At 50.1% G+C, this 11,587-nt stretch overlaps 3 protein-coding genes across 3 annotated transcripts; 1 reads left to right on the top strand and 2 right to left on the bottom strand.

The window, feature by feature from the left end:
• Positions 1–4,476: 4,476 nt before the first annotated feature.
• On the bottom strand, positions 4,477–5,340 carry LOC108157386 (probable serine/threonine-protein kinase yakA). Its single transcript, XM_017289427.2, has 2 exons — positions 5,216–5,340; positions 4,477–5,095 (listed from the first exon to the last, which is right to left on the bottom strand). Exons 1-2 carry the CDS (start codon positions 5,321–5,323, stop codon positions 4,487–4,489), a joined length of 717 nt encoding a protein of 238 aa, XP_017144916.2. The 5' UTR covers positions 5,324–5,340; the 3' UTR covers positions 4,477–4,486.
• On the bottom strand, positions 5,314–5,755 carry LOC117187477. Its single transcript, XM_033390254.1, has 2 exons — positions 5,661–5,755; positions 5,314–5,601 (listed from the first exon to the last, which is right to left on the bottom strand). Exons 1-2 carry the CDS (start codon positions 5,731–5,733, stop codon positions 5,324–5,326), a joined length of 351 nt encoding a protein of 116 aa, XP_033246145.1. The 5' UTR covers positions 5,734–5,755; the 3' UTR covers positions 5,314–5,323.
• Positions 5,756–9,831: 4,076 nt separating this feature from the next.
• LOC117187671 (RCC1 domain-containing protein 1-like) lies at positions 9,832–10,902 on the top strand. Its single transcript, XM_033390328.1, has 2 exons — positions 9,832–10,721; positions 10,771–10,902. Exons 1-2 carry the CDS (start codon positions 10,504–10,506, stop codon positions 10,781–10,783), a joined length of 231 nt encoding a protein of 76 aa, XP_033246219.1. The 5' UTR covers positions 9,832–10,503; the 3' UTR covers positions 10,784–10,902.
• Positions 10,903–11,587: the final 685 nt, after the last annotated feature.

Below are 11,587 nucleotides of genomic sequence, written 5' to 3'. Positions count from 1 at the left end.
CTGGCAGCAATAAGGACATACGCTAGTGAGGATCACACGCGCTGGGACGAGAAGCTGACGGAGATCCAGTGTGTGGCTAGGAGCGCTATACACACGGGTATCGGGACGTCGCCATACTTTGTGTTGTTTGGGCAGCACATGTTTACTAGCGGCCGAGATTATAAATTGGCACGCAGACTGGGCGCCCTAAATGATGCACAAATGTCACCCTTGGCGAGGAGTGACAAGATGGAGATAGTCCGAGATGAGGTCCGAGGAAACTCTCATGAAGCCTACAACAGAGCGAAGAACAGGTATAATCGAAAAGCTCGAGAAATTAGGTACTCACCGGGTCAGGAGATATATAAGCGGAATTTCGTGTTGAGCAAATTTTAAAAACAACATCAACGCGAAGTTCAGCCCAAAATACGTCAATGTGCGAGTGATCCGGAGTATGGGCAAACAGTCTGTACGAGCTGGAGACGTTGCAAGGCTCACGTATTGGGGTGTTTCACGCAAATGATCTGAAGCAGTAGCGCAGGCATCTCAGTCGATGGAGCCAGAGACTCTCAATCTCAGGGTGTGGGCGATGGCCATCAGACATCAGCGGCAGGCATCAACATCAGCAGAAGCGGCGGACATCGGCAGCAGCATCCCGGTACTGGCCAGGCCGGGAAACTGATGCGAGAACCGTCAGCGGAGCACCGGCACCAAGGGACCGTCAGCGGAGCACCGACTGGAGACACGTTTCTGTCCCCACACACCAGCCCCCCCGGGAAAGAATCGGACTTCAAAGCAGCAATACACACACACGATTCACACACACCCACCTTCATCCACCCACATCACACACAACCCACGCATGTATACCCTCATTCATAACACATCACATAACATCACCACATTTCACACATCTACACCCGTCCGACCCACAATTAAACAAAATATCACGATCATACAAAAAACACCACGATTAAACGTAAACATCAGCAAGCATCAGGAAGCAACAACCTCTATCAAAGGGGGCTGCCAACTCGGCCGAAATAGGGTTTATTTTTTTTTGTTAGTATTTTTGTGTTAGTATTTGTTTCCTTTATATAAACCTAGATTATTAATTATTATTAATTAATAATGTACAAGATAAATAAGAAAATATAATGGATATAAAAGGAATATTTGAAAAGAGTCATGAGTGAATAGAAAACGGTAGTTGGGAGGGTCGAGAGCGAGAAGAAGAGCGGGACCCTGAATATGAAAAGGGAGCGAATTCAAAAGGTGGCGCTCATGGAAGGGTGGGACCCTGCTAGGGATAACGAAACCAACTATCCCCGCTGACGAAAGTGCCAACGAGGACAAGTCTGTCCTATAAATTAGATTTGTTTTTTTTGTATGTTTTTTTTGTTTTGTTCAATCCGTCCCCTGGCTTATCGGGTCGGAAACACCCTGACTTCCCCGTGAGCTAGCTGGGAACGATAGGCCAGGGTGGCAAAGAGGCGGATCATAACATCTGTTACGCCATTTCCGAGTCGTCTGTTAATTAATTTTATAATAAATGTTAAAAATGCTTAAAAATACTAAACGGAATATCGAAATTAAGGTATTTGATGTCGGATCATGAGCAAAATTGTACGAATAATCAAACCCAAGCAGTTGGCGCTCTTTCTTCCATCGATAGTTGAAGAAACATCGATGTATCGATAGTAACAATGAAGTTTTTCAACCTTCAGCAGCTTTACTTGAACTCCGCGGAATTTTCGTTGCAAATACTATTTGCCATTTTTACAGTGAAAATAAAGTGCTTTGTTTTTCAAAAACTTAATCTTTTCCACAGAAAAAAGAAGGTAAATATGGTAAATGGTAGATTTTTATATATTTTATTCGAAATGTGCGGCTTGCCAGGCAATTAGTGGATGAATTTGAGGGCGCTTATGGTTTTTGAAGCCAACAAGTGCAAATGGCGATGGAGAATCATCAAAGTGCAATGAAATATTCCAAATATTTGCGGCACCGGCCTCTACACACTCGTGTTCCATGATAGATGCCTCAGAGCAGAGAACTATCTCCCTTAAATATTTGGCAGCACAAAAAAGTCGCCCAAAGTGAGACATCGCTTCTTCTGCGCAAAATGCAATGGATTGGATTGATATTTCTTCGATCCGCAGAAGTCTCACTTTAAGACTTCTGTGGGCATGTGTATGCCGGCATTTTTCGTTCACCAATACACAAAAAGATTAACCAGTGCTGCCAATAGTTCATCCACTGATACACACACGCACACACAGCACTCAAGCCTCCACGACCTCTGACTGGGCAGCACTGTCGTGGTAGGCGTCTGTGTCGGGCAGTAATTCCGAGAAACTTCAGCGTGTATTAGTAGACCACTCCGCATAAATAAAATAAATTTCCCATAAATCAATTTTTTTTGTGCATCCGATCGCCATAAACAAACGAACAGACGACTGGGAGCCGATTACTTCCATTTCGCTCGAAGCAGTGAAGGTTCTCGTTCAGCGGTGTTTCTTTCCAATAAACATTTTCATTTCTTTCTCGCACAAAAAGATGTCGGAGAATAGCTTCAACTCAAAGTATTTGGACGATGACGATGAGGACGATGCGATTGCTGCCTCTGAGGGTGTGTACCAATGAATCCTCTAAACTAAATATAATCCACGCGTTTGTCTCGCGCTTTAGGCAAAGTTTCGAGCCAGGTGGCCAAGCGCATCTGGCAGCCAACCATCGATGATACTACCCCTGGGGTCTGGGAGCCGCCCGAGAAGCCCCTGCCCCACGTGGAGGAGGATGCTCCGATGAGTGCCGAGGCCCTGGCGGAGGCTCTAGCGGTGAGCGAGACCGCCTCGGACTTTATACACGAAGTGGAGCGCTCTCTCTACGGCGACAACAGCAAGGAGAACGGCTCCGCCCAGTACTTCAAGGCGGCCGAGAATTATTCGCTGTTTGGCGCCAACTACATGGGCTTGGAGGAGGACAAGAACAAAAAACCGCCGCCGGGCTTCGACCAAAGCTCCAGTCAGATTGCGGCTGGATCGGCCGGAGTATCCGGCCAAAGCTACTCGGGGGTAAGTGGTGCTCTAGGCTTTCAATGAATTAGGAATCGATGATTCGTTGGCTAGAATATGCCCAATATGCCCTCCTTCTTAGCTGTTCTGAGGAAAACCCCAACTCTATCCGTATTTCAGGGACCCTCTTCATCCGGAATGGGCGGCATGGCAATGTCCCAGCAGCCGCAGCACAAGGCCGCGAATCAGCCAGGACCTGCAGCGCTGCTTCCACAGCAGCAGCAGCATCCGCGTCATCCTTCGCCAGCGACAGTGCCCAGGGTCATAGCCGAGGCAGCAGCTCTGGCTGGAGCTGGGGCTGGCATCGACATTGGCCTGCACGCCCATGGACATCTGCCCAGTGCCACGGAAATGACCATCGGACACATTTACCAGGAGCTCATGGGCATGAATTTCAATCAGGCCAATATACAGCAGCAGCAGCAGCAACACACCACCAGCAGCAGCAGCAGCACCACCAGCAGCAGCAGCAGCAGCACCACCACCAGCAGCAGCAGCAGGCGGCTCTGAAGCAGCAGCAGCAGGCGGCTCTGAAGCAGCAGGCGGCTCTCCTCTCCTACGGCCAAAAGGCCGTAACAGCAACTGGCATAGTCCCTGACCCACGCGACGTATGTTCTCAAAGCGGTGTTTCTTGCGTATCGTGCCCGTTTGCGTCGCCAGGTCCACTTCTGGGACAACTAGAGTACGGCCAGGACATTACACTCCACACCCACAGATTAGATGACTAGTTTTAAAATATTTTGTTTGTTTGTTTTGTCGAGTTTGTTGTCGTCTCCTCTGGGCTGATGACCGACAGCATAGCAAGGCGTACTCTTAAACAGTCTTCAAAGCTATTTAGTTCTACGACACACACATTGCGGTCCGCCTCAGCAGATGGATCCCTGTGCCTGTGCCCAGAATGTCGCGGCTCCGCGCGTACTGGAGTCCGATTCCACACGAGGGCGAGGCATGAGTTCAATATCTTCTTGTTGCTGCAGAGCGCCTCCCGGCTGCTGCGTTTTTGCAATGATTAAAATGACCTTCATTCCCTGATGACAGACAGTCACTGGAAAAAGGGTCAAACTGGTCAAAAGACCAGTCCAACGCCTTCCTCTTCGAGGAGGACTTTTCCAGTGACTGTCTGTCATCAGGGAATGAAGGTCATTTTAATCATTGCAAAAACCCAGCAGCCGGGAGGCGCTCTGCAGCAACAAGAAGATATTGAACTCATGTCTCGCCCTCCTGTGGAATCGGACTTCAGTACGCGCGGAGCCGCGACATTCTGGGCACAGGCACAGGGATCCATCTGCTGAGGCGGACCGCAATGTGTGTGTCGTAGAACTAAATAACTTTGAAGACTGTTTAAGAGTACGCCTTGCTATGCTGTCGGTCATCAGCCCAGAGGAGACGACAACAAACTCGACAAAACAAACAAACAAAATATTTTAAAACTAGTCATCTAATCTGTGGGTGTGGAGTGTAATGTCCTGGCCGTACTCTAGTTGTCCCAGAAGTGGACCTGGCGACGCAAACGGGCACGATACGCAAGAAACACCGCTTTGAGAACATACGTCGCGTGGGTCAGGGACTATGCCAGTTGCTGTTACGGCCTTTTGGCCGTAGGAGAGGAGAGCCGCCTGCTGCTTCAGAGCCGCCTGCTGCTGCTGCTTCAGAGCCGCCTGCTGCTGCTGCTGGTGGTGGTGCTGCTGCTGCTGCTGCTGGTGGTGCTGCTGCTGCTGCTGGTGGTGGTGTTGCTGCTGCTGCTGCTGTATATTGGCCTGATTGAAATTCATGCCCATGAGCTCCTGGTAAATGTGTCCGATGGTCATTTCCGTGGCACTGGGCAGATGTCCATGGGCGTGCAGGCCAATGTCGATGCCAGTCCCAGCTCCAGCCAGAGCTGCTGCCTCGGCTATGACCCTGGGCACTGTCGCTGGCGAAGGATGACGCGGATGCTGCTGCTGCTGTGGAAGCAGCGCTGCAGGTCCTGGCTGATTCGCGGCCTTGTGCTGCGGCTGCTGGGACATTGCCATGCCGCCCATTCCGGATGAAGAGGGTCCCTGAAATACGGATAGAGTTGGGGTTTTCCTCAGAACAGCTAAGAAGGAGGGCATATTGGGCATATTCTAGCCAACGAATCATCGATTCCTAATTCATTGAAAGCCTAGAGCACCACTTACCCCCGAGTAGCTTTGGCCGGATACTCCGGCCGATCCAGCCGCAATCTGACTGGAGCTTTGGTCGAAGCCCGGCGGCGGTTTTTTGTTCTTGTCCTCCTCCAAGCCCATTTAGTTGGCGCCAAACAGCGAATAATTCTCGGCCGCCTTGAAGTACTGGGCGGAGCCGTTCTCCTTGCTGTTGTCGCCGTAGAGAGAGCGCTCCACTTCGTGTATAAAGTCCGAGGCGGTCTCGCTCACCGCTAGAGCCTCCGCCAGGGCCTCGGCACTCATCGGAGCATCCTCCTCCACGTGGGGCAGGGGCTTCTCGGGCGGCTCCCAGACCCCAGGGGTAGTATCATCGATGGTTGGCTGCCAGATGCGCTTGGCCACCTGGCTCGAAACTTTGCCTAAAGCGCGAGACAAACGCGTGGATTATATTTAGTTTAGAGGATTCATTGGTACACACCCTCAGAGGCAGCAATCGCATCGTCCTCATCGTCATCGTCCAAATACTTTGAGTTGAAGCTATTCTCCGACATCTTTTTGTGCGAGAAAGAAATGAAAATGTTTATTGGAAAGAAACACCGCTGAACGAGAACCTTCACTGCTTCGAGCGAAATGGAAGTAATCGGCTCCCAGTCGTCTGGGATCGCGAGGACACTGGGACGGCTGCGACAGTTCTATTATTGGCCCCGGATGACCGTGCAGGTGAAGGCATATGTGGCTGATTGTAACACCTGCAAAGAAACAAAACATTCAACACAGGTTCACCGTCCACTCATGGGGGCCGAAACCAGAACCGAGAGGCCGATTCAAAAACTGTACCTGGATTTCCTGGGTCCATATCCGAGGACTCGAAGTGGCAATGTGGTCATACTAATAGTCCTCAATCACATGTCCAGATATGTCTGGTTGAAGGCTTTGCCTAAGGCGACGTCTTCGGCCGTGATCCGATTCTTGCACGCCGAGGTCTTCGCGCAGTTTGGCGTGCCTGAAATAGTGCATACCGATAATGGAAAGCAATTTGTGTCAGCTGAATTTTCTCAATTCCTGGATAGGAGAAGCATAACGCACCTGAAGTCGGGGAACTATGCACCGCAGGCGAACGCGGCCGAACGAGTGAACCAGACTGTACTGGCAGCAATAAGGACATACCCTAGTGAGGATCACACGCGCTGGGACGAGAAGCTGACGGAGATCCAGTGTGTGGCTAGGAGCGCTATGCACACGGGTATCGGGACGTCGCCATACTTTGTGTTGTTTGGGCAGCACATGTTTACTAGCGGCCGAGATTATAAATTGGCACGCAGACTGGGCGCCCTAAATGATGCACAAATGTCACCCTTGGCGAGGAGTGACAAGATGGAGATAGTCCGAGATGAGGTCCGAGGAAACTCTCATGAAGCCTACAACAGAGCGAAGAACAGGTATAATCGAAAAGCTCGAGAAATTAGGTACTCACCGGGTCAAGAGATATATAAGCGGAATTTCGTGTTGAGCAAATTTAAAAACAACATCAACGCGAAGTTCAGCCCAAAATACGTCAAGTGCCGAGTGATCCGGAGTATGGGCAACAGTCTGTACGAGCTGGAGACGTTGCAAGGCTCACGCGGAGTAATCCTGGAAACGGTAGTGTGGTGTTATGGGCGGTTTTGGACAGAGCCGATAGGTATCAGGGCTGGAGAAGAAAGAGACAGCGGCATCTATAGTGGATCCTGGGAAGCAGTGGCAGAGTTGCGTAGGAGAAAAGGAAACGGGGCGAGGAGGAAGAAAAGGGAGAGTTTCCGGTGGAGAATAGTGGAGGCCGCACGTGCCCTAAAAGAAAAAAAGGAAACAAAATTGGTGATCGTGGAGACGACGATCCCACCAAGACATCAGCGGCAGGCATCAACATCAGCAGAAGCGGCGGACATCGGCAGCAGCATCCCGGTACTGGCCAGGCCGGGAAACTGATGCGAGAACCGTCAGCGGAGCACCGGCACCAAGGGACCGTCAGCGGAGCACCGACTGGAGACACGTTTATGTCCCCACACACCAGCCCCCCCGGGGAAAGAATCCGGACTTCAAAGCAGCAATACACACACACGATTCACACACACCCATAGGGTTTATTTTTTTTTTTTAGTATTTTTGTGTTAGTATTTGTTTCCTTTATATAAACCTAGATTATTAATTATTATTAATTAATAATGTACAAGATAAATAAGAAAATATAATGGATATAAAAGGAATATTTGAAAAGAGTCATGAGTGAATAGAAAACGGTAGTTGGGTGGGACGAGTGCGAGAAGAAGAGCGGGACCCTGAATATGAAAAGGGAGCGAATTCAAAAGGTGGCGCTCATGGAAGGGTGGGACCCTGCTAGGGATAACGAAACCAACTATCCCCGCTGACGAAAGTGCCAACGAGGACAAGTCTGTCCTATAAATTAGATTTGTTTTTTTTTGTATGTTTTTTTGTTTTGTTCAATCCGTCCCCTGGCTTATCGGGTCGGAAACACCCCTGACTTCCCCGTGAGCTAGCTGGGAACGATAGGCCAGGGTGGCAAAGAGGCGGATCATAACATCTGTTACGCCATTTCCGAGTCGTCTGTTAATTAATTTTATAATAAATGTTAAAAATGCTTAAAAATACTAAACGGAATATCGAAATTAAGGTATTTGATGTCGGATCATGAGCAAAATTGTACGAATAATCAAACCCAAGCAGTTGGCGCTCTTTCTTCCATCGATAGTTGAAGAAACATCGATGTATCGATAGTAACAATGAAGTTTTTCAACCTTCAGCAGCTTTACTTGAACTCCGCGGAATTTTCGTTGCAAATACTATTTGCCATTTTTACAGTGAAAATAAAGTGCTTTGTTTTTCAAAAACTTAATCTTTTCCACAGAAAAAAGAAGGTAAATATGGTAAATGGTAGATTTTTATATATTTTATTCGAAATGTGCGGCTTGCCAGGCAATTAGTGGATGAATTTGAGGGCGCTTATGGTTTTTGAAGCCAACAAGTGCAAATGGCGATGGAGAATCATCAAAGTGCAATGAAATATTCGAAATATTTGCGGCACCGGCCTCTACACACTCGTGTTCCATGATAGATGCCTCAGAGCAGAGAACTATCTCCCTTAAATATTTGGCAGCACAGAAAAAGTCGCCCAAAGTGAGACATCGCTTCTTCTGCGCAAAATGCAATGGATTGGATTGATATTTCTTCGATCCGCAGAAGTCTCACTTTAAGACTTCTGTGGGCATGTGTATGCCGGCATTTTTCGTTCACCAATACACAAAAAGATTAACCAGTGCTGCCAATAGTTCATCCACTGATACACACACGCACACACAGCACTCAAGCCTCCACGACCTCTGACTGGGCAGCACTGTCGTGGTAGGCGTCTGTGTCGGGCAGTAATTCCGAGAAACTTCAGCGTGTATTAGTAGACCACTCCGCATAAATCAATTTTTTTTGTGCAACCGATCGCCATAAACAAACGAACAGACGACTGGGAGCCGATTACTTCCATTTCGCTCGAAGCAGTGAAGGTTCTCGTTCAGCGGTGTTTCTTTCCAATAAACATTTTCATTTCTTTCTCGCACAAAAAGATGTCGGAGAATAGCTTCAACTCAAAGTATTTGGACGATGACGATGAGGACGATGCGATTGCTGCCTCTGAGGGTGTGTACCAATGAATCCTCTAAACTAAATATAATCCACGCGTTTGTCTCGCGCTTTAGGCAAAGTTTCGAGCCAGGTGGCCAAGCGCATCTGGCAGCCAACCATCGATGATACTACCCCTGGGGTCTGGGAGCCGCCCGAGAAGCCCCTGCCCCACGTGGAGGAGGATGCTCCGATGAGTGCCGAGGCCCTGGCGGAGGCTCTAGCGGTGAGCGAGACCGCCTCGGACTTTATACACGAAGTGGAGCGCTCTCTCTACGGCGACAACAGCAAGGAGAACGGCTCCGCCCAGTACTTCAAGGCGGCCGAGAATTATTCGCTGTTTGGCGCCAACTACATGGGCTTGGAGGAGGACAAGAACAAAAAACCGCCGCCGGGCTTCGACCAAAGCTCCAGTCAGATTGCGGCTGGATCGGCCGGAGTATCCGGCCAAAGCTACTCGGGGGTAAGTGGTGCTCTAGGCTTTCAATGAATTAGGAATCGATGATTCGTTGGCTAGAATATGCCCAATATGCCCTCCTTCTTAGCTGTTCTGAGGAAAACCCCAACTCTATCCGTATTTCAGGGACCCTCTTCATCCGGAATGGGCGGCATGGCAATGTCCCAGCAGCCGCAGCACAAGGCCGCGAATCAGCCAGGACCTGCAGCGCTGCTTCCACAGCAGCAGCAGCATCCGCGTCATCCTTCGCCAGCGACAGTGCCCAGGGTCATAGCCGAGGCAGCAGCTCTGGCTGGAGCTGGGGCTGGCATCTACATTGGCCTGCACGCCCATGGACATCTGCCCAGTGCCACGGAAATGACCATCGGACACATTTACCAGGAGCTCATGGGCATGAATTTCAATCAGGCCAATATACAGCAGCAGCAGCAGCAACACCACCACCAGCAGCAGCAGCAGCACCACCAGCAGCAGAAGCAGCAGCACCACCACCAGCAGCAGCAGCAGGCGGCTCTGAAGCAGCAGCAGCAGGCGGCTCTGAAGCAGCAGCAGCAGGCGGCTCTGAAGCAGCAGGCGGCTCTCCTCTCCTACGGCCAAAAGGCCGTAACAGCAACTGGCATAGTCCCTGACCCACGCGACGTATGTTCTCAAAGCGGTGTTTCTTGCGTATCGTGCCCGTTTGCGTCGCCAGGTCCACTTCTGGGACAACTAGAGTACGGCCAGGACATTACACTCCACACCCACAGATTAGATGACTAGTTTTAAAATATTTTGTTTGTTTGTTTTGTCGAGTTTGTTGTCGTCTCCTCTGGGCTGATGACCGACAGCATAGCAAGGCGTACTCTTAAACAGTCTTCAAAGTTATTTAGTTCTACGACACACACATTGCGGTCCGCCTCAGCAGATGGATCCCTGTGCCTGTGCCCAGAATGTCGCGGCTCCGCGCGTACTGGAGTCCGATTCCACACGAGGGCGAGGCATGAGTTCAATATCTTCTTGTTGCTGCAGAGCGCCTCCCGGCTGCTGGGTTTTTGCAATGATTAAAATGACCTTCATTCCCTGATGACAGACAGTCACTGGAAAACGGTCAAACTGGTCAAAAGACCAGTCCAACGCCTTCCTCTTCGAGGAGGACGTGCGGCAGCTGGCCGTCGGCTGGACCCACAATGCGGCGCTGCTCCGCAACAACGAGATCCTCATGTGGGGCCGCAAGTGCTACGGAGAGCTGGGCACGGGCTCGATCAGCGAGCAGCAGGCGGTGCCCCAGCCACTGAGCCTCCGACTGCCCGACGGCCAGACGCCTGCTCGCGTGCACATGGGGGCAGAGCACGGCCTGCTGCGGACTACAGCCGGCGAGATCTACACCTGGGGCTGGAACGAGCACGGAAACTGTGGCAACAACAGTACAGAGAATGTGTAAGTGCCAGTGGATTGGCTTTAAATTAAATTTTCGATCAATTTCCAGATGCAGCGCGTGAAGTTGGCCGGAGCTGGCTCGGGCTTCTGTGTTTTGGGCGGTTTTGGACAGAGCCGATAGGTATCAGGGCTGGAGAAGAAAGAGACAGCGGCATCTATAGTGGATCCTGGGAAGCAGTGGCAGAGTTGCGTAGGAGAAAAGGAAACGGGGCGAGGAGGAAGAAAAGGGAGAGTTTCCGGTGGAGAATAGTGGAGGCCGCACGTGCCCTAAAAGAAAAAAAGGAAACAAAATTGGTGATCGTGGAGACGACGATCCCACCAAGACATCAGCGGCAGGCATCAACATCAGCAGAAGCGGCGGACATCGGCAGCAGCATCCCGGTACTGGCCAGGCCGGGAAACTGATGCGAGAACCGTCAGCGGAGCACCGGCACCAAGGGACCGTCAGCGGAGCACCGACTGGAGACACGTTTATGTCCCCACACACCAGCCCCCCGGGGAAAGAATCCGGACTTCAAAGCAGCAATACACACACACGATTCACACACACCCATAGGGTTTATTTTTTTTTTTTAGTATTTTTGTGTTAGTATTTGTTTCCTTTATATAAACCTAGATTATTAATTATTATTAATTAATAATGTAATATAAAAATATAATGGATATAAAAGGAATATTTGAAAAGAGTCATGAGTGAATAGAAAACGGTAGTTGGGAGGGTCGAGAGCGAGAAGAAGAGCGGGACCCTGAATATGAAAAGGGAGCGAATTCAAAAGGTGGCGCTCATGGAAGGGTGGGACCCTGCTAGGGATAACGAAACCAACTATCCCCGCTGACGAAAGTGCCAACGAGGACAAGTCTGTCCT

Source organism: Drosophila miranda, chromosome XL (genome assembly GCF_003369915.1).
Source record: "Drosophila miranda strain MSH22 chromosome XL, D.miranda_PacBio2.1, whole genome shotgun sequence".
Taxonomy (NCBI): domain Eukaryota; kingdom Metazoa; phylum Arthropoda; class Insecta; order Diptera; family Drosophilidae; genus Drosophila; species Drosophila miranda.
Note: the sequence above shows the minus strand (reverse complement) of the source record. Positions and strands in the feature narration are given on the sequence as shown.